At 39.9% G+C, this 23,963-nt stretch overlaps 1 protein-coding gene across 1 annotated transcript in view; it reads left to right on the top strand.

The window, feature by feature from the left end:
- sorcs3a (sortilin related VPS10 domain containing receptor 3a) overlaps positions 1–15,777 on the top strand; it is a gene marked incomplete at its 3' end in the record, with an annotated part of 175,460 nt that extends 159,683 nt beyond the window's left edge. The window contains exons 21-25 of the mRNA XM_080447921.1: positions 5,051–5,182; positions 5,576–5,675; positions 10,518–10,623; positions 12,675–12,838; positions 15,719–15,777. Coding sequence (XP_080304047.1) covers positions 5,051–5,182; positions 5,576–5,675; positions 10,518–10,623; positions 12,675–12,838; positions 15,719–15,777 — 561 coding nt within the window. The remainder of the gene's footprint in view (positions 1–5,050; positions 5,183–5,575; positions 5,676–10,517; positions 10,624–12,674; positions 12,839–15,718) is intronic.
- Between the last annotated feature and the right edge of the window lie 8,186 nt (positions 15,778–23,963).

The raw sequence follows: 23,963 nt of genomic DNA, 5'->3' as shown, positions 1-23,963 counted from the left end.
AAGCTATTCGAAAATAGCCGATCAACGTTGTGACACGTTGTGAACTTTTACACATACTGCTATTTTCGAAAACAATTGGGAAGATGCACGTTTACTTTTGGTAGTTTAAGTAAATTTTTGAGGCCAATACTTTGGTACTTTCACTCCTGTACAATTTTGAAAACAGGACGGTTTACTTGTAACAGACAGTGGTGGAAAGTAACCAAGTATTTACTTAAGTACTGTACTTAAGTACAATTCTGAGGTATTTATACTTTACTTGAGTATTTCGAACTTCCAATACCTTTACTTCTACTCCACTACATCTCGGATCCAAATATTGTACTTTTACTCCACTACAATCATTTCAAAACTTGAGTTACTAGTTACTTATGTTGATTTATATTATTAATACAAAACATACAATAACCACTTCAGCCCTATATATATTTTGGCCATTTGAAAATAGCAGATCTACAAGCTCACAATGCGTCGCATCGCGACGCATTGTGAGCTTGTAGATCGGCTATTTTCAAATGATTTTTAAACATTTGAAAACTTGAATGGGACATTCTGCATAATGAGTTCTTTCTACTTTTGGTAGGCTACTTTAAGTACATTTTGATGCCAATACTTTTGTACATTTACTCAAGTAAATTTGGAATTTTGGACTTTTAGGCTACTTGTAAACCGAGTATTTCTACATTGCAGTATCGATACTTTTACTTGAGTAAAACATTTAGTACTTTTTTCCACCACTGGCTGCTTTTACATAAAGCAGCCTAAATGTGAGTATAGTTCTTCCAGCTCTCAGTGCTGTGTGGTGTGGTGGTGCAGTGAGAGTACGGACGCCCTCCGGCTGTCCTGTGATTCATTATCACAGAGAGGTGCGATGGGGCTCTGCTGCTGCTCCTCCTCTGCTGAGGCAAGCTTGATGAGCACTAATTCCTTTAGTTTGGAAGATGCTCACAGAATTTATAATATGCGCAGGGGTGCTGCTAGTCAAACACTTGAGGACTGTGGGGGGGGTGTACCTGTATTATTATTATTATTAGTGTACAGTGGTGGAAAAAGTACTCATATCTTTTAAAAGTATCAATACTGCAATGTAGAAATACTCTGTTACAAGTAAAAAGTCTGGAATTCAAAAATGTGCTTGAGTAAAAAGTACAAACGTATTGGTGTCAAAATGTACTTAAAGTACCAAAAGTAGAAAGTACTCGTTATGCAGAATGTCCCGTTTCACAAAGTTTTCAAATGTATAAAATGCATACCGAATCTATAGAAAATAGCAGATCTACAAGCTCACAATGCGTCACATTGCGACGCATTGTGAGCTTGTAGATCGGCTATTTTCAAATGGCCGAAATGTATACATCGCTGAAGTGGTTTTGTAATAATAATCAAAATCTACAAAGTAACTAGTAACTAAAGTTTTCAAATAATTGTAGTGGAGTAAAAATACAATATTTACCTCTGAGATGTAGTGGAGTAGAAGTAAAAGTACTGAAAATACAGTACTTGAGTACATGTACTTAGTTACTTTACACCACTGTTAGTGATTTTGGACCTGGTGGAAAGAGGTGGCTAGGATCTAGGATCTCGACGGCAGTGGAAGGATGATCATGAGTGTATGTGTGAGGGCCCAAATGTCCGCACATACATATAGTAGAATATGAGACAATTCTCCTGGTCCTCAATGGTTGTTTTATGGTTTTAAAATATCTACTTAGTCACATGAAGTAGTTCGTTGTGAAGTAATGTTGCTCTTATTGGTGAAGCTTATAAACATGGCTATGTCCATGTAGAGACAAGCCTACTGTAAACCGCCCAGATGATTTGCACAGTGCTGATACTGTACAAACATAGTCGACTCAAGGAATTAACAATCTCACTTGTCAGAAATAATTAAATCTATTAAAATACAATCCGTTCAGAATGTTGTCCGCTGTCGTTTGCCTTTTCATAGTCCAGTTGTAATATGGTACATGGCAATGCAATTAATTCCTTTTCAGGGCACCATACGTTTCACTCTCCTATTTTTAGTTAATGTGAGACAGTTTCATGACAAGCCAGGCCGGTATATTAATGCTAATTATACGTGTTCACACCGCACGTCATTTTTATTTTTATACAAATTTCCCACATACATGGGCCAAGCATTGGGACATTAGGTAAAATTGCTACTAGTTCCAATATGAGTCTTTTTATTCCACCATTCTTACCTTCATAAATACTGGCGCATGTGTCACTGCTGTTATTTGTCGTCTTTTTAGATCACCCAGGTAGTAATTGGTCATTGTAATGTCTGCCTATTCAAGCCTCTGCTATTCATAAGATCAGTGGTCAGTGTTGTCGAGATATTTTCATAGAAGTGAGGTGTGGATTTAACTGCCATTCACAGACAATATCGTGTCTTGTATTTTGTCATGGTTGTGAACCATCTGTGTTCCAATTCCCGCTTCTCCTCCTCCATCATTGATGGGATGGTAAACAAATCACAGACAATGAAGTAGAAGATAATAAGGGCATCAGCTTGCAGTTGGAAGTCAAGGTCCATTTAACCGAGGTGGGTTTTCTACAGAATGTGTCCCTTCCACGACACACCGAAGTCACGTCCGGGTTTATTTCATTACTATTGCCTCTATCCAAAACCGAATGCGAGTTGCAGTAATGGACTTTATGTCTCTCTATAGACACATCCCTCTCTCTCACACTGCAGTGCTGTGTAGTGTCTCATTTCTTCTCACAGCTAACTCATATCATTTAATGTTAATAACTCTTCCTTGGAGCTTCTAACTCAGACTAATGCGTCTCTCTGCTGAAGTTATCGCGCTCTCCTTTTGCTTGGACGGAGACATCGTGTCATTCTTTATGATTTTGTGCGTTTTTCATACCCACAAGCAGCGATAGGGATAATATAGGGATCTCTAAAATAGGTATCAGTTCCAGGTGTTTCATTATTGATTTGCACATTTAGACTGTAGAATGATGTGTATACTGTGCGATGACGCTACAGTATATCATTTCAATGTCTGATCGTTCCAGTTTGAATGCAACTGGATGCAGTTCTGTGATGAGTCCTCCCCCCCCCCCTCCCAGAGCTTATCTTCTTGCAGTGTTATTCATCCGTTCAGACCAGGAACGCATCTGTGTCATTTTTTGATTTCTTTGGCTATTTAAAAATAGCAGATATACTTGTAGATCTGCTATTTTTTTTAGATCGTGAAAATGTGCGCAAATGTTTGAATAATATTATGTATTTTTTAAAGCGAACATTCGCAACTCAAATCTTTCCCTCTGGGGGATTCTACAAATGTCTTCTAAATCCTAACAGTATAAAAAAAAAAGTATGTCGCTATAGTATCAGTGGTTCTCAAACTTTTTCATGTCAGGGACCACACAAAATGACATGTATTTGGCCGCCGACCCCCATCTCAAAATATGTTGTTCCAGGGACCCCCCCAAAAGCAAAGATTTGAGTTACAAATGTTTGCTTTAAAAATATATATATTCAAAGATGTGCACAAATTTTCATGATTTTTTTCAAAAATAGCAGATCTACAAGCTCATGAGCTTGTATATCTGCTATTTTTGAATAGTCCAAAGAAATCTAAAAATGACACGGATTCCAGGTCTCAAACGGTTGAAGTCAGAAAACGCAGCACTTCTATCAAGCCAAAATTCATATCCACCTCTCCTCAGCAGAACACCTCCATTGTCATTAAAGTGACTCTCGATCCTCTCCTCTCCTCTCCTCTCCTCTCCTCTCCTCTCCTCTCCTCTCCTCTCCTCTCCTCTCCTCTCCTCTCCTCTCCGCTTGCAACCCCAATCAGATTTTTAATCCAGGAATGAGTTTGCACCAGGGCACCACAAAAGGAGCACGCTGTCAAGAAGCCAAGCCAGAAGGCTTTTTAAACTAATGAGTGATCGCAATGACAACAAACATGGTCTTAAGTGTATTGATTTTATCTTATTTTTTTATTCAGGGGGGCTATTGCCTCGCTTGACCCTCTTACGTTCTTTTTCACTTCAGCTCCCCCCTTTACAACCCCTCCTCTCATTCCCAATCATGCCGTATAGCTCTCTGTTTTGCTACTTAAATTGTGATTTCTTCTATCTTTGGTATAGACCCCACTCCATTGTCCACACAGGACATGAAAATCGCATAAAAACATCACAGCCTCTTAAATGGAGACTGATGACCACCTGAAGAGTCAAAGTCTGCCATGCATGTTGAAAGTGCAGTTAAAAGCCTTTAAGAGAAACTAACAAACAACAAAAACATTGTAATGGCTGCTGTTTCTGGAAAGGAAAGAGGGACCACTTGCTTTGGCTCCCACTTACTTTTCAAAAGGAAGAAAAATATACTTAATCAGCTCCTTAAATCAATGGCAGTCTCTTTTCCCAGCCAAAGCTTTGAGCCTCGCCACTTAGCCTCCGGCAGACACTCGCAGAGGGAAAGGCTGGTCTCCTGAATTAGAACGAGAACTTTTTAATCATGTTCCCTCTCATGATTTAAAAGTAATTCATCATGGTACCACACAGATAATTACTGTATAATGCCTGAAAAGGGGCTCATGTTGGGTATTTCTGATGATTGCGCGCAATGCAGGTGTTAAGCCCGAGTTATACTTGGTTCGCGTATGGTGTACGCGCACCCGGAAATAGCTGATCTACAAGCTCACAAACGTGTCGCGTGTCAGCTATTTTCAATGTATGACACCGGCATGCAACTAAGTATAAAGGCTGTAGTAAGGTCATGCAGTACTCGAATGGATTGTTGTTGCTACGCGGTCCTCATGTGTGAATTCATACTGGATTCTATTCGGTCTGCAAGTATCGATTATCTTCTTAGCGATTATTCTGTCGTTTACGTTTCCAATTAGTTGAATAATCGAGAAGCAATTTTATATATTTACTTTATTGTGACTCGTTGTGAGTTTGTAGATCGGCTATTTCTGCTTTTCAAAATAAATAAATAAACTTGGAGTAATTATCGATATTTTATTAAATCAATGACATGGATTAGTTGGATTAACTGTTGTTCTATGTCCCCCTGTGTCCACAGGTGTCTGACTTCCCTCAAGAGCAGCTATTGGTCGCTGTGTTCCCGGGCGTTCCCACAGCTGCTGAGCTCTTCCTGTTACCACACAAGAACCAATCAGAGGGCAAGAAAAAGAGCGAGGAGGAGCTAGAGAGGGTATGGGAGAACAATCAACAAGGGCGATTTGTACCACAAATAAAGGCATCACTCTGTATGAATGAAGCATAATAGTTTTGTGTGAATATACAGTAGGCTATTTGAAAATAGCCGATCTGCGAGCTTGTAGATCTGCTATTTTCAAACATTTTAGTACTTTTACTTTTGGTACTTTAAGTATATTTTGATGCCAATGCTTTTGTACTTTTACTCAAGTGACATTTCGAACACAGGCCTTTTACTTGTAACAGAGTATTTTTATATGGTGGTATTGATACTTTTACTCAAGTAAAATATCTGAGTACTTCTTCCACCACTGAATATAAGCGTATTTTTTTTTGCATCAGTGTGTGTGTGAGTACCTTTATGTATTAACTCTTATCTTTTCAATAGATATCTGGAATCATCGTGAACGCCCTGAATCAAAACCTGGTGGAGTTCGAGCTCAAGCCTGGCGCGAGAGTGATCGTGTACATCACGCAGTTAACACTGGGTAAGAAAGCCTCCCTATAGTTCCTAACCCGCCACTGCACTTTCATTGTTGGTTCTCAGCCAGAATACCATAATAATTAATGCATTATTACCTTGTATGGTCAATGGGTCATTTAACCCATTAAGACTGGGAACGCATCTGCGTCATTTTAAGATTGATTTGGGCTATTCAAAAATAGCAGATCTACAAGCTCATAGCGCGGCACCGAGTGCCGCACTACGAGCTTGTAGATCTGCAATTTTGTTTTAATTGTGAAAATGTGTGCAAATCTTTGAATATATATATTTTTTAAGTGAACATTTGTCCCTAGAACAAAATATTTTAAGATGGGGTCTGCGGCCAAATACATATAATTTTGGGTGGTCCTTGACATGAAAAAAGTTTGAGAACCACTGATTATAGCAACATAAGTTTGTTCGCTTTAAAAAATATATATTTTCAAAAATGTGCATAAATGTTCAAGACTTTTCAAAAAATAGCAGATCTACATTGTAGATCTGAAATTCTTTTAATAGCCAAAGAAATACAAAAATGACACACATGCGTTCCTGGTCTTAATGGGTTAATTACGCTCCGCTTTTCTTTCACATTGTCATGACATTAACCAATCACTATCTTACCCATTGTGGTCAACCAATTAAAATGGACGTGTGTCTGCCCCCATCAGTCCTGGGCTGAGGAGCAACACAGGGGAGAGTGTGGGAGGGGATTTGTTTTTAAGTGGAACTCCTTGAGACGAGGGATCTTTTTTTATGCCTGCCATCAAGAGCCTGAACATCTGTTCTCTGTCTTTTACAGCCACCCAACCACAAAATTAGTGTTACGCCTAGTATAATTATGTTGATTATTTAGTCCTTGAGGAAAGAAGGGTGCGTGGTGTTAAAAAAAAAGTGCTGCGTTTGAGCCACTTAACACATCAACGCTGTTTTTTTAAAAGCTGGCTCAAGAAAAGACAAATTAATAAATGGTATGAATTTGAAAAGAAAGTATTTGGGACACACACGCACACGCACACGCACACACACACACACACACACGCACACGCGCGCACACCACATGCACACACCACAACACAACACACCCATCATGGCTGATTTTGGCGAATGAGGCTGTGTCTTGACAGGACTGTGAAATTATCCTCAAGAGGTTTTTGTTCTGGAATACCTCTGCTAGTTTAACACATCAACGCTGGTTTTTAAAAGCTGGCTCAAGAAAAGACAAATTGATAAATGGTATGAATTTGAAAGGAAAGTATTTGGGACACACACGCACACGCACACACACGCACCGATCATGGCTGATTTGTACGAATAAGGCTGTGTGTCTTGACAGGACTGTGAAATGATCCTCAAGAAGTTTTCTTTCTGGAATACCTCTGCTAGTTTAAACATCAACGGGCCTTATACAGAGAGTGTAATCTGGACATGGCAGACTCCATTAGCGGGTAAAATTCACCCGGTGGAAAAGAGCTGGAAGCGTGCTGGTGTTATTAAGGTTTAAAGTAACACATTTCACAGGTGGTCACCCACTGTATGCCTCTCTCTACAGCATACTTTATTTTGCTGTATGCACACAGAAATGTAATGGTTCTTTTAAAAGGCTACGCTCCACCATTTTATTTAGTTAATGGTTCTTCATGTTCCTCATATGGTTCTAGAGAACCATTTTCTTTTTTGGTCAAAGCTCTTTGAGGAATCAGAAAGCACCTAAACCCTAGCATCACACATTTGGGTATGTCTTAATATGCGAACATTCGTCGAAGACATTCGCCGAAGATAGCAGATGTACAAGCTCATAGATCGGCTATTTTCGACAACGAGATTTGGTGTAGAGGGAGAAAACGAGGCGGACCAAGTACAGAGCCCTGGGAGACACTGTTAGATGAAGTATATAGGCTTCAAGTGGTTAAAGGGATATTTCACTTTAAAAAAAAACTTTGGTAATTTTATCGTCTACTCAGGCCGTTGTGAACCCCCCAGACAGTTTTTAATTTGCTCGATTCAGTACATAGATATTTGATATTCATTTAATCAGACACGCCCCCTTCCTATACAAACCCATTGTAACTTCAAACTTCATCAAAAACACCCGTCCTTGGTTCTGGTGACTCATACCGCCCCCCTAATACGCGAGGGGGCCGTGTTTTTTCAATTACTTTTTTCTGTTATTTTAAATATTTTTTTTGGAAAATGGAAAAAATCAAATACAATAAAAAAATGTAATAAAATAAATGAAAAAATATATCGGAAAAACACGGCCCCCTCACGCATTAGGAGGGCAGGGCGAGTCACCAGAACCAAGGACGGGTGTTTGTGATGAATCTAACATGGTTAAAATGAAGTTTGAAGATACAATGGGTTTGTATGGGAAGGGGGCGTGTCTGTTAAAATGAATATCAAATATATAAATACTGAATCAAGCAACTTAAAAACTGTCTTGGGGGCTCACAAAGGCCTGAGTAGACGAAAAAATGACCAAAAGTTTTTTTGAAAGTGAAATATCCCTTTAAGTCTTCTTTATAGAACCATACAAATAAATGGTTCTTTCTGGAACCGAAAACTTCTGTGGCATCACTCTGAAGAACCAGTTTCAGCTCCAGTTGGCACCTTTCTGTGTGAAGGTGGACTGGAAGCAACATGGGGGCGTTAATATGTCACCTCTGTCTTCATGCTACATGTTGAAGGTCAAAGGCTTCACATGTTATCATTAATTATTATAAGTCTTGACATACAGGAATATATAATGTTATAATTAGAACGAATCGCTCTGACATTAATTAATAAAGTTTCAGCGTGTTTGTGCTAGAGTCCAAAAAGTCCAAACACTATTTAAAATATATTAATATGTCACCTCTGTCTTCATGCTACATGTTGAAGGTCAAAGGCTTCACATGGCTCTATTATAAGTCTTGAAATACAGGCATATTTAATGTTATAATTAGAATGAATCGCTCTGACATTAATTAATAAAGTTTCAGCGTGTTTGTGGTAGAGTCCAAGAAGTCCAAGAAGAAAAATAAAACACTATTTAAGATATATTAAAGCTAACTTCTGAAGGTGTGAATTACCTGCAGTTGTCATTTTGTTTGGCAGATATTAGAAACAGCAATTTCACGCTATCACAGCCTCAGACGTTTGAGATATTAAAAACAAAAGCAAGCTCTCGTAATGCACTCATCGTTGGCTCTACAGCTGACCATAAATCCGCAGTGGGATTCATTTACTGCCGAATATAAAGCCTTTGAATCATTTGAAGACCCTAGAATTGTGATTCTGCACGTCAAAGAAACAAATTAGGCTGTATTTAATTTTGGACATTATTATGCACAGAAACTGCTGAAATGGAAACGCTTTAACACGTATTTGACAACACCTCATGAATGGCTGCACAGTTGTTGTACAGCGCTGGTTCTCTAAGTGGTGTTCCCGGGGACCCCCAGGGGGCCCTTGAGGGGGTTCCAGAGGGGGTCCCCAGCTAAATAATTGATAGTTGGGAGCCGTGTCTCCACCAAGACATGTTTTTTTTTTCTTTCGTGAATGTAGCATGTTTGTGCCACCTCCAGTTGAGGGTAACAGTAATCACACAACAGCCTGGAAGAGGAGCACAGAGTGAGAGAAGTAAACAGTATTATAGCAGAATAGGCTCCATGCACAGCAGCCTGTGCATAGATAGTTGGTAACACTTCACAGGTGTTACCAATGATACTAATGAAGGCTCCGTTCCATTCCGGTCAAACAGAGTCAGGGTGCTGACATTGTGCATTTTGGCTCACTGGAAACTACACCTCTCCTACTCCAGTGGGTCTCAAAGTGTGGTCCAGGGACCCTCATGGTTCCTTGTGGGGGTTCTAAATGGCCCTTTAACAGGTGTGTAACTCTGAGAGTGTACAAATGGAACCAAATGGACCCGTAAGGGTCCATTTGGTTCCATTTGTACACTCTCAGAGTTATGGGGGTCCTTGAAATTAAAACGTTTGAGAACCACTGTGCTACATGAAGTGGAACAGAGCCTTCATTAGTATTATCATTGGTAAAACCTGTGAAGGAAGTAAGGAAGAGGCCCAATTTCTTTCCACTATGGCTGCTGTGCATGGAGCCTATAGTGGATCGTCCATCACACAGTGACATAAGCGGTTACTCAATTAGCGTCACGAACGTGGCTGCCACTGTCCTGTTACGTTTCTTACACACCTCGCATATGAGGAGTTATTGGTCTGTAACTCAGAGAGTGTACAAATGGAACCAAACGAACCAGTATTTCTACACTCTCAGAGTTATGGCGGTCCATAGATTAACCCATTAAGACCGAGAACGCATACTGTCATTTCTAGATGTTTAGCTATAAACATTATTTTATACTTATAATACAGAAAAAACTTGAGCAATTTGTGTTGAATAATTTTCTTTTCTTTTTAAACAACATTTTTAACTCAAATCTTTGCTTCTGGAGGGGGGGTCCCTGGAACACAATTTTGATGGGGATCGGCGGCCAAAAACGTATGATTTTGGGGGTCCTTGACAAGAAAAAGTTTAAGCAACACTGATATAGCAACAATAGTTTTTCAGAAAAATTAAGACATTTGTTGAGACATTTGACAAAGATTTGCACACATGTTCACGATTTTTCAAAAATGGCAGATCTACAAGCTCATAGCGCGGCACTCGGTGCCGCGCTATGAGCTTGTATATCTGCTATTTTTGAATAGCCCAAAGAAATCTTAAAACGACACACAGATGCGTTCCCGGTCTTAAAGGGTTAATGCAGACCAAACAAAAAAAAAGTTTGAGAACCACTGTTTGACAGAATAACCTCTCTGTTCCATCGCCCCCTCCTTCCCCACAGCGCCCTTGGTGGACTCCAGCCCGAGACACAGCAGTTCGGCCATGCTGATGCTCCTGTCCGTGGTGTTCCTGGGCCTCGCCGTGTTTCTCATCTACAAGTTCAAGAGGTAGCGTCTCCCCCCAAAGGGATTAACTCTGCATGGCTCTCATCTCTCTGGTGGGCCAACACAGACAAGCCACTATATATTAATCGCCGCGTCATCCATTATTGATGACGCCAGATGAGAGCATTCTGCATCAATCGGTGTTGATCTGATGGCACGCGTTTGGAAATTCTCTTTCATATTTTTTTCTCCTCGAGGTTGTAGACAGGTTTCCGGCCGTGGCGGTGGCGATGACGCAGGGAGGCACATGTGTCAGTCGGCCCGATGAAATGCTCCGAAAAATGGCCGTCAAATTGCTTAATATGCTGCCCTGCCGTGGTTCAACAGTTACCGGCTGAATAATTTATGTGTACTCAAAATGATTTTTTTCTTGAAGAATTCAGCAGGAAATGGAAAAGTTATCATTAATTATGGATGTGGCAATTTTTCCCATTAGTGTAAGAGAGGATGCATTTCTTAACCCTTTAAGACCTGAGGCGATTCTTTAAAAAAAATCTAAATCCTAACAGTTTTTGGAAAAAAATATAAAAAAAAAAATTCTCACGATTTTTCAAAAATAGCAGATCTACAAGTTCATAGCGCGGCACTCGGTGCCGCGCTATGAGCTTGTATATCTGCTATTTTTGAATAGCCAAAGACATCTAAAGTGACACAGATGCGTTCCAGGTATTAATGGGTTAAGGAATGTCACAGTTGACGAAGCAACACAATTAATAATCAAATTGAATGGTAATTTGAAATGGATTGCATGGTGACAGAATAAAGATGTGTATAATATAGCATAAATATAGATGGATTAACGGCGTCAACGTTAATGTATTCCGCTTGTGATGGAGATGTGTGAAGGTGATTCCCTGTGAAGGACACGTTGACCGCACTACATGGCACTGTTTCTCAACGTAGGGTCCTGGGGCCCACCAGGGGTCCAAATGGACTCTTACGGGACCAAATGGAACCAAATGATTAACGCAGCTTGAAATCAAAAAGGTTGAAATTCGCTGAACCAAACTATTCCGCAACCCCAATCTCCTGTGTGCTCATGTAACTCTGAGAGTGGACAAATGGAACCAAATGGACCCGTACGGGTCCATTTGGCTCCATTTGTCCACTCTCAGAGTTACCAGTGGTGGAAAAAGTAAAAGTATCATACTGCCATTGTCATCAAAATGTACTTAAAGTACTAAAAGTAAGATTACTAAAATGTTTGAAAATAGCAGATCTACAAGCTTACACACTCAAGTTGTGAGCTTGTAGATATTTTCAAATAGCCTAGGTATAAAATAGGGCTAAAGTGGTTAATGTATGTTTTCATAATATCATCATTTATATCTGAAAAGTAACTAGTAACTAAAGTTTTCAAATAATTGTAGTGGAGTAAAAGTACAATATTTGCTCTGAGATGTAGTGGAGTAGAAGTAAAAGTATTGGAAATTGGAAATACTCAAGTAAAGTACAAATACCTCAAAATTGTACTTATATACAGTACTTAAGTAAATGCACTTAGTTACATTCCACCATTGAGAGTTACAGACCCGTAAGGGTCCATTTGGACCCAATGGTAATCGCCGGACCGACATTGAGAACCCGTGCTTTATCACAGCCAGGCAGTCTGAACTATAACATAATGTACTGTAACATAATGTAGTTGTCATGAAACTAATAACCTGTCCGGGCAGTGGGAGGAAAACTTGCACAAAGTACGTGTCACCAATATTTTATTCACAGATGTACCAAGTGATAATTCATCAGTTTTTGCTCTAAGCTAAGTCTGGCCAATATATTGATATTATAGAGATTTGAGACTAGATATCGACTTTGATTTTGGATGTGATGAGGCATGTGTCGTCTTTTCCTGGTTTTTATTATACACTATTTTAGTGTAAGGAAATGTTCAATAATGTTCAAAAGTAGCAAAAGAAGTTGCCACTCTAAGCTCACAGCATTATGCATCATGATGCATTGTGAGCTTGTAGATAGGCTATTGTTGCTAATTTTGAAACATGTTTTTTTATGATAAAAAATATGGTGATATTTCTTCTGTTGCCCATTTGTAGAAAAATCCCCTGGATCAACATCTATGCGGAGGTGAACCAGGAGAAGGAGCAGGAGATGATTGGTTCGGTGGGACAGGGTGAGAGCACGCCTAAAATCACCCTGAGCGAGTTCTCCACGCCCAAAGAACTCATGGAGAAGGAGATGATGGAGGCCAGGATCAAGCGTGAGTGTCGTGCTTGCAGGATATTCAGAAACTGCCTGAATGCATGTAGCTATGTGTGGGGCGGAAACCTTGTATCTCAAGATTTCATCTTGTTTTAACCCATTAAGACCGGTAACGCATCCGTGTCATTTTTTAGACTGCTTTGGCTATTCAAGCTCATAGTGCGGCACCGAGTGCGGCACCGAGTGCCGCACTATGAGCTTGTAGATCTGCTATTGTTTTTGAAAGATCTTGAACATTTGTGCAAATCTTTGAATTATGTTTTTTAAAGTTAACATTTTTTACTCAAATCTTTGCTTCTGGGGATTCTACAAATGTCTTCTAAATCCTACAAATCCTACGTATTTTTCAATATCAGTGGTTCTCAAACTTTTTCATGTCAAGGACTCCCAAAATTAGATGTATTTGGACCCTCATCTCAAAATATTTTGTAATAGGAACCCCCAGCAGCAAAGATTTGAGTCAAAAAATCTTCCCTTAAAAAATAAATATTTGCAAAAAAGAATTAGCAGATCTACAAGCTCATAGCTATGAGCTTGTAGATCTGCTATTTTTGAATAGCCAAAGAAATCTTAAAATGACACAGATGCTTAATGGATTAAACCCATGCCGTTGGTCACCCTTCACCTCTGTCTGGTGGTTTTACACATTTTGAACTACAAGCTTACAACACAAGGTTCAAGACGTTTTATTGTCATTCCAGTACAGAACACAATTTGTTACCTAGGTCCTGGTTATGGCAGAATAAATAAAAATAATACATCTATATACAGTAAAACATTTAAATATAATACCTAGCACAACAAAAATGATTGCGCTTGCCAACTGAACAATAGCAAGTTAAAAACGGCCACATAAAGTGGCATAAGTGCACTAATCACACTCCCAAGTGCAATGATCACAAGTTCAAGGTCTAGCGTTCATAAGTCTCAGGGCTTCAGGGAAGAAGCTATTCTTTAGCCTGGTGGTTCTGGCCCTGATACTACGCAGCCTCCTGGCCGAAGGGCAGAGGTGTAAAGTAACTAGGTACATTTACTCAATAACTTACTTTACTGGAGTATTTCCAATTGTCTATACTTGTACTTTTACTCCACTACAATTATTTGAAAACTTTAGTTACTAGATATAAATCATTATATTATAAAACATACATTAACCACTTTAGCCCTATGTTATACCGAGGCTATTTGAAAATAGCCGATCTACAAGATCGTGTAGATCTGCTATTTTCAAACATTTTAGTACTTTTACTTTTGGTACTTTAAGTACATTTGGATACCAATACTTTTGTACTTTTACTCAGGTACATTTTGAATTCCGGACTTTTACTTGTAACAGAGTACTTATACATCGCAGTATTGATACTTTTACGTAAGTAAAACATTTGAGTACTTTTTCCACCACTGCCGGAAGGGAGATGGACAAACAGACCAGGGTGGGTGGCGTCCTTCATAATGTCGGTAGCCATTTTTCCTGCACCTGGTATAAATATCACTGATGGCAGGTAGGGCTGCTTGCGGTGATTTTTCCGTGCAGACTTCACCACCCGCTGCTTCTGACAGTCTTCCTGTCTGCAGCAGAGCCGTTTCCATGCCACATACTGTGGGTGTACGGTGGGAGAGCATCCTTACACGCGACATCACTGATGCCGCGTGTAAGGATGTGAGGACAGGGCTACCCAGGCCTGCCCGCTTTTAGTCTCCTCAAGAAGTACAAATATGCAACATGTTGTCAGCTTGTATAATATGGACATGTTTGCCCCAGAATAGGGATGGTAGCTTTCAATAGGTTAAATATTATCGTGCTTGTGACCAGTGGTGGAAAAATTACTACGATTTTTTAACTTTAAGTAAAAGTAGCAATATACAATATACAATATACAAATACTCTGTTACAAGTAAAAGGCCTGTGTTCAAAATATTACTTGGGTAAAAGTACAAAAGTATTGGCATCAAAATACTAAGATGTTTGAAAATAGCAGGTCTACAAGCTCACAGCTTGTTGTGAGCTTGTAGATCGGCTATTTTCAAATAGCCAAGGTATAAAATAGGGATAAAGTGGTTAATGTTTGTTTTATAATGTAATAATTTATACCTGCAAAGTAACTCGTTTTCAAATAATTGTAGTGGAGTAATAGTACAATATTTGCCTCTGAGATGTAGTGGAGTAGAAGTAAAAGTATAGACAATTGGAAATACTCCAGTAAAGTAAAAGTACCTCAGAATTGTACTTAAGTACAGTACTTGAGTAAATGTACTTAGTTATAGGGATAGGGATGGTAGCTTAAGTGGTTCAATATCAACGTGCTTGTGACTAAATCTCTGAACTCTGTTGGATCCATGGGAGCACAGAGTTTTTCTTTTCTTTCTTTTTCTTTTTTACATTTTCTGAAAAGTAACTGTTTCGGACATACAAGGTTTCCACCGGACAGAGATGAAAATACCTAATAGATGTTATCATTGTGCAAGTATTAGATGTGAATGACATGCAAGGGTATTAGGCAGGTTTCGCCTTTTGTAACAGATACTGCAATGTCATGGCAAATTTGTGTGAATTATCCATCACACTCTACGGCTTCATCTTGAGAGAGAGAGAGAGAGAGAGAGAGAGAGAGAGAGAGAGAGAGAGAGAGAGAGAGAGAGCATAGTTTCCAAAAGGGTCAATGTCTAATTTGCATTCTATTAAGGGATTAAGAGCTCTTGATAAGAAAGCACATTGAAAGACCAGCAATTAACATAGGGTGTCAGTGTCAAAGAACTTATTTTTGGCAGTTGTTTAAAAAACTGGCACCAAAAGGCGCCTCTGCTGGACTTTAACCCTCTTTGCTCTTTTATTCACTTATTTATTTATTCTCTCATTTATTTTTCTGCTTTTGTTCAGGAGGAGTTGGAAACGCCTGCGAGAGCACAAGGGAGATCCCTAACTGCACCAGTGTGTAAAAACGCTGGCGAGTGGCAACGGTTCGGGGGTACAGAACAAAAGGTGTCGCCGTGTTGGGGGTTTCTCTTTTTTCTGTTTTGTAATTCTCACGACACAATTGATGTTAATAGTTTTCTAAAAAGGATCTCATTTATACAGATATGCGACATCCACATACGCAGCAGATTTACAAAATCCGCTTCAGTGAGACACCATTGTAATTTTACTGGCAAAACTCAATTCAGTTTTGTGGATGTATAAGCTACATAAATAAATGTGTTTGCAGAGTGAGTTATCTTAATTTTCTTGAGCCTTTGTCAAACCATTACGGAGAGAGTTATGTACATTTCTTAAGAGTTTGCTTTCAAAAATCGTTTTTTTGCCTATAATATAATATATAAGACCACTATGTCTGAGTCTCCGATCAAACAGGGAATATTATCAAAATGTACATGTATATTATCATCCGTTCTGTTATATGTATATATTATATATGTATACTTACTTTCCACATGCTAGTAATCTAAGTATGGTGGCAAAGACAGAAGATCCCAACCCCATGGTCTCTTTTTGAAAACATGTTAAAAAGTCAAATATTGCTTAAAGAACCAACTTTATTTGTTTTTTGATATAAGGTCCTTGACTTGTGCATGTTCTTATTGAGGACACAGTTTGTGTGTTGTACATAAGCAAGTGTTGTAAATACTGTATTTTCTAATCATCCATCAAACTGAGCCCAGTCAATTTCACATTAACATCTATATAGTGTATTGTCGATTGTCGGGCAGAAACCTTGTATCTCCGTTTGTCAACTTTTTTGTAGCCCTACTTCATCGTACAAGAGCGCAAAAGTAGCGAAAATGTTCCTCTTCCCCCCGCTATTTTTGAAAAACATTTTAATAGAAAGTAAAAGTGGTTAAGTGTGTCTGTGGTATTAACAAGAGCTTATGACAAAATAAGAACTACAGTGGATTCATTGGAATATATTTTTTCCCCCCTTTTTTTTCTTTTTAACCCATTAAGACCGGTAACGCATCTGTGTCATTTTAAATATCTTTGGCTATTCAAAAATAGCAGATATACAAGCTCATAGTTAAAATCGTTAAAAAAATAATGTTTAATTTTTTTTTTCAAAAATCTGTTAGGATTTAGAAAACATTTTAAGAATCGGACTCAGGCCTTAATGGGTTAATTTCCTGAAAAGTAACAGTTTTGGACATACAAGGTTTCCACTCGACAGCAACGATGTCATCTTTTGGTTTGATAAACTGTAAGGCGAAATGATCTCGTACAAAGGGTTTACATGTACCTGTTCACATGAATATAATTGTATTTGACAGAATACAGGTTTAACTCATATAACGCTCTTTGGAAATCAATGAAATTATATTGTGTATATAGAGACAAAACATTTCCACATGCTTATATTTGTTTAGATAACCAAACATGCTTGAACTCTTTGTACCATGTGTTATTTGCCTTTAGTGTCATTAGAGTATTACACTCGCCCTCGGTCAAAGAGCAAAGTGCCGTATCTGTGTAAAACGGTTCATATTGTAGTTACTGATGATCAAATGGTACAAAACCCAAGAAGATGTGAAGAGTATTTACTGTAGCAAAAAAGCAGGTCTATGCTCCACTTGTTGACGGCTAAGCCCCAAGAAAGAAAAACGTGAGCACTCAATTCACTTAAATGCTTTAAACGATGAGGTGCGATATCAAACAAGTACTAACGTTTTGGGTTTAGCCGTTAAGAAACGGCCCATGTTTTAGTATCTTGTCCTTTCTGAGAGCACCGACCTCCATTCGGGGAGAGACTGAAGTGCAAGACCCCTTCAAGTATATACTGTAGTTTAGGGTTGCTCAGGAATTGCAGGTATCTGTTTGTCTGCTCTGGTTACTCGTATACTCTCTTGTAAAACCTCCATGATAATCTCTAGAGTTATTTTCTTCTGTCAATGACTTCACATAAATAATACGAATACTTTTTGTATCATCTTCGAAAAATACATCAGCATTGCACCCAAAAAACATACCCAAGTATGCAGATATTCAGAATGGATTTGAGCGATATTAGCTGCCAGTTCACTGCCTCTTGTTGGTCCCTCACAGCACGCCGTACATCTTATGTGCATTAAGCAGATACCATCTGCTTTATATCTTTATGTATTCGTCCTCACTGGCGCACCTGGGATCATCTCCCCTCTTTCACCGTGGCTCTTATATTGCCGTCCAACTGTTGACTCTGGCTTCACCTCGGTTTAGCTGACACGGGGGAGCAGTAACTTGCAGGCCTGTGACGCTCCCACCGCAGCGCATTGGCCTTGCTCTCTCTGCCCGAAAGCTGCCGGGAGCCATAGCCAGCTAGATGCCCCAAGCTGACACGGAACGCTCTCTTGGTGCCTGGTATAGCCAGTAGGACAATATGAAGAGATGGGGGGGCTGATTGTTAAGCAGGGAATACCCCGTGCATCACCGTCCCATAGTGCAAGCACGGCACAGAAACTAGAATGAGAGGAATGGACAGTATGGAGTGAATACCGCAGTATAGCAGTCATAGACTGGTGGAAGAAGCATACTTGGACATTTTACTTAAGTAAAAGTAGCAATACCATAATATGAAAATACTCTGTTACAAGTAAAAGGCCTGGGTTCAAAATGCTACTTGAGTAAAAGTACAAAAGTATTGGCATCAAAATAGACTAAAGTACCTAAAGTAAAAGTACTAAAATGCTTGAATATAGCAGATCTACAAGCTCACAACGCGCCGCGTTGCGACGCGTTGTGAGCTTGTGGATCGGCTATTTTCAAATAGCCTATGTGTAAAATAGAGCTAAAGTGATTAATGTATGTTTCATAATATAATAATTTATCTCTGCAAAGTAACTGGTTACTAAAGTTTTCAAATAATTATAGTGGAGAAAAAGTACAATATTTGCCTCTGAGATGTAGTGGAGTGGAAGTAAAAGTACTGAAAAACTGGAAATATTCAAGTAAAGTAAAAGAAAATACCTCGAAATTGTACTTAAGTACGGTACTTGAGTAGATGTACTTAGTGACTTTACAACTCTGGTCATAGATAGTAACTCTGAGAGGGTACAAAGACACTCTCGGATAGATTAACACACTGCTGTGTACTGGATAGAACCGTCCTAAACAGTGCAGCTCGGATCCAAAGCGACTGTCACAGGGAAAAAAAACACAACACAATACAAACTCAAACATTGCCTTCTCTGCGTTATTGTCATTAACAACAGCACCAGCTGTTCAGCTGATAATTGCATCATCCTAAATGCGCCCATTGTCCCCAGTTTGGTTTTGTGCCGGCGTGTGTTTATTTTTCACAGTGTTCTCAACGTCGTGCCAACTTTATTCCCACACTCATTAGCAACATTAGCAGAACAGGTTTAGCTGAGCCGACCGAGGAGGATATTAGAGGCTCCCCGTAATTTCGTTCTTTTCAGTTTTTTTTTGCCACCCAGATTCCTAAGGCAAATTCTGTGCACTGCCAAACAAAAGCTGCCATCTTGTAAGGATTCATTTCTGTACGTTGTACCTTTATTTCCCCTGGACCCCTTCAAATGGTGAAAAATGTAAGACCATTATATTGGTCCTGTATTAATATCCATCTCATAATGTGTACAGCAGCAATGACTGTTGCTAGGAATGAAGTAGACATCGGTACTTCGCCTCAGACAACCGTGAAAGTAAAAACTAACTAGGGGTACTGTTGGCTTTTACTGCAGAGATACTGTATATCTTGATTATCCGATAATCGTTACAGGTATGCGGAAAATGGCGGCACATTTTGATTATTTGCATTGGATGCTGGTGCCCACTATGTCAATGTTCATTTAATCAGTGCGTTTGATCATTGGTAATTGCGATCTTATTGGATATTTTAAAACCCCATATGGTTAAGATACGGGTTGAAATCCCCAGGGAAATCAACCCTGAGTTTATGATGTTTCAGAAGGGAATCAATTGTAATATTCTTCATTGCACAAAATCTTCAATGCATGCATCATCAGTAATGTATTTCATCTTAATTTCAATATTTCTACGGTTAAAGAAACTGTCATTTTGAAATTGTTTCAAATAAATGTATTTTTGTACATCAAATATTTTGCCTCTGGGTGATGATATTCCAATGGACTTCGACTATTTAGGTGGTAATGCTCAGTGCATATTAAACCATTGAACTAGGGGTCTTCAATGTGTTATAGGGCAGAGAGATGAAGCACTACACATATTGTATAGAATTGTGTTGCAGATTAAAAATGTTCATAGATTTCATAGACAGCACTATCATTGTGTAGCGTTGTGTTGAATTCATGTTGATGTGTATTTTCAGACAGTTAACCACTTAAATCCTCAATACTTAGAAAACGTACCGAAAATAGCGTTGGGAGCTTGTAGATGTGCTATTTTCGGCTAATGTTCCCCTCAGAAAAGGGAACATAAGGCTAAAGTTCAAGTGGTTACTGTAAAAAAAAAGAAACACATGTAAACCACTAAACAGCCAGATTTTGGTCAAATAATATATATATATATATATATATATATATATATATATATATATATATATATATATATTTTTTTTTTTTTCACGGCTTGTCTGCAACAGCAAGTCGCGTATACATGCAAATGTGACTGACCGAGTAGGCGTAACAACAAACTAGACAATCGCAGAGCAACCACCCCTCCGGTTCATGGGATGTAGTCTTTCCTAATAACTAACCTTTGCTAATCATGGCTGGCTCTACGGTAAGAGTATTTCACTCAGAAACGTGCAAACCGTCAAATTATTTACAAGCACAGTGTTCAGGACAGCGTGCATACCAGAGAGAGAGAGAGAGAGAGAGAGAGAGAGAGAGAGGGGGGGGAGCGAGGGAGGGAGTGAGAGAAGCACTAATTGGAGGCACTTAACACATCATTTTTTACAGTCCGTGGAACACACTCAGCTCTGTTGACAGACATCTTTTTATTCGTAATGATGGATATAGCTCCTGTAGCGAGACCTGTATCCATGTGATCTGAAGTTTGGAAGAACTTGCACAGCCCCAGTCTGCAGTTTCAGCGTGTGTTGTTGACTGCTCTGCAGTAAATCCACACTGCTTCTGCTACTTGCATGGCCATGATTGAGACGGTCCAGCCATATGTTTTTGACCTTTTGAACGGATTGCAAGGTTGGCATTGGGACAACGCTTAATGATGTACTAAACTGATTTCAATGTAGTCGCCGTCACTCATTGCACTGTCCTTTGCAGCAGACTTTACCATCTACTGTGGTACTTAAGTCTATAATAAACATAATTTCCAACTAGCATTTGACCCTGGCTCATATAAGTCCAAGGCAGTGTCCATAATAGTGCTGAGTCATTACCTCTGCTTTGTGCTAAACTTGTGAGTGCACTAAGAGAGGGCAGAGGGGAAAGAGAGGACGTGCGCGCGCGTTTGTGTGCGTGTGTGTGTGTGTGCGTGTGCCTGTTGCCTCGTTCCCAGCCTTTTCTCATCTCCAAAGAGAAAAGCCTGGTCCCAACCTAATGAAGAGATTGCCTATAGGAGCGGGACAGCGGGACTTATAGGCAATCCCCAGGAATTTATATTTAGTCATTTCCTTGGGCAGTATAGAAATTCCAGTACTTCCGTTTAGACCCTCAACCGGCTAGGTCTTTCCCAGCGTGCTACACCTGTGAGGGCCAAATGTCCCCACAAGTATAGCAGAATTTAAAGACGCAAACATTGTGAGGACCATTTTCTTGGTCGTCAAAAGATAAATGGTTGTTCTATATGGCTAAAAACGTTGACGTCTTCACAAGTATAGTAATACAAATCGTGTGCGTGCGTGCGTGCGTGCGTGCGTGCGTGCGTGCGTGCGTGCGTGCGTGCGTGCGTGCGTGCGTGCGTGCGTGCGTGCGTGCGTGCGTGCGTGCGTGCGTGCGTGCGTGCGTGCGTGCGTGCGTGCGTGCGTGCGTGCGTGCGAGCGAGCGAGAGACAGAGAGAGAGAGAGGGAGAGAGAGAGAGAGAGAGAGAAGGGGGGATCTTCCACAAAAACATTTACACAATAATCCTTGGCCAGCCATTGACTGTAAATGAGCCCAGAGCGTACGCAGCAGCACTGCTTCCTCTGAGCTTAAAACAATGCACAGCAGGAAGGGAGATGTGCGTTTCCAACCACATGCCTGTCTCTTTCACCATCATACCATCAGGGTGGAATACATCCTAAGGACTTATTAGAGGGCAGATGTGTCCCTTGTGATGGGCTCAGCTCTGTTAAACATAAGCTGGAATGACATCAGTTTGATAAATCCTCAATTCCCCATTCTTATATGAATGCCTTTTCTATGCTTGCTGTCGGTAAAACAAAAATACACTTGACTTTAACAATGCATATATCAACACATTCACACTCTGTTCTTATGGCAGTAAGTCAGTCATTGTAGAATCAATCGTTATAAATCCCCAAAAAGTGTGGAGGTACTTGTCTGAGGTGCTTTATTTATCAGCGCTGTTTCGGTATAATGTCAGTCACTATACTGAAATATGGGATGGGACATTTCATCAGATGTGGTCTAGTTTCTCCGTTCTCTGGACCTTGACAGGTAAACCCCCCAATTATTTGATGGCTTCTACGTGACAAACCTGCTTACAAGCTGCCCACGTCAGCAACGAACATCATCTAAGCCAGCGGTTCCTAAAGTGTTTTCTGGATCAGGGCCCACGTGAATATCTGTCTGTATCTATGTCTATAATACTGCAAGTGTTCGCGGCTCACCCATCTTAACACGGCAGTAGATAGTCTGCCGTGTTAAGTGGTCACATGGGTGGTCCACTTTAAGTTCCTAATCGGCATCACAATGAAAAGGTTTTAACAAAAAAAATACCATGTCATTTTTTCACTTTTTTAAATTGTAACTATTAATTCTATAGTATTGTAATTATATTATTTATTTATTTTACCTATTATTTGCCCCCCCCTCTTGCAACATCCTCAGGTAGTCCTCTGGTGGTCCTCTGCCCATGGGAATCGCTGATCTAAAGAACCGCGTCCGTCTAATATACCCTCTTCATCCATTCAGACATGAGGCGACATGATTGGAGGCAGGATATTAGTTGTGTTTGATGAAAGACTTTTGTCAGCGCCGGTGACAGCATTGTCATCGCCGATCCAACAACAACTCCTCCTCGCCATCTCCCCTGGGCCATGCGATTACTTTCAGCAGCCTATGATTACGCTGTCACTTCATAAAAAGCCCCCTTCAATTGCAGTTTATTTTACTTCTTTTGCCATTTTCCATAGCTATGGCAGATGGGACTTGGACACGGAATTGATTTTTTTCTTCTTTTTTTTTTGTTCTCAATGCTGGCTGGCAAGGCTGGCACAAACAAGAATCATTTGTCTTTATTCACAGGGGAAGTCTGAGAGCAGACTCATTATGCCGTGGCTTGAATTAATCTCGGGGCCCCTGTCTCTCCCTTTTCACCTTGGGCACGACGTATTATAGGTCTCTTAGAATCCCAAACGCATACTCCAACCCTTGGCAGGGGTCAATGATAGACCTATGGGCTGGGGGAAGGGGGGGGGGGAGAGAGAGAGAGAGAGAGAGAGAGAGAGAGAGAGACGAACAGTGGACACGGCTTTATGCAGGTGTGAGCTAAACCCGCAGTATATCTGTGTGTGTCTGACTCTGAGCATCTGCATCTCAGTTTGAATTTTATGACAATATCACTGTGTGGACATAACTGGTACCTATAGGGTCCTAGAATGATGTTTTATTGGGCCTGCCAGGCGGGGGGGAAAAAAAGGTGTAAATACACTCATTCAGCCAACATTTTGGTGCAAGTGTTTCAGAGACGAAAAACTGGGAAACGGATCAAAAGGAAGCAAATAAGAAAAACAGTGCTTTGCTTTGTATTGAAAAGAAAACGACAAAAATTCTTAAGCAAATTCTAAAAGCACACAATCAATCAATAAGAAAGTTACCTGACATACACAATGCCTTAAAATTGTGAGAAATGGTGAAAGGCTATAGTTAATTTAAAGGTTTCAAAGGAGCTTGCCTCTCTAATCTCTTTAGGAGAGATGGTTCATAATTTGGGAGCATAATTAAAGAAAGCTGCAGGTTCAACTTTCTTTTGGGGTAGGGTTATGTATATCTAGCAAGACTGCAGTATGTGGTTCTCAAAGTGGGGTCCGGGGACC

Source organism: Gymnoscopelus braueri, assembly GCF_963280865.1.
Source record: "Gymnoscopelus braueri genome assembly, chromosome: 2".
NCBI classification, from domain to species: domain Eukaryota; kingdom Metazoa; phylum Chordata; class Actinopteri; order Myctophiformes; family Myctophidae; genus Gymnoscopelus; species Gymnoscopelus braueri.
This window is presented reverse-complemented; position numbering and strand designations above follow the sequence as displayed.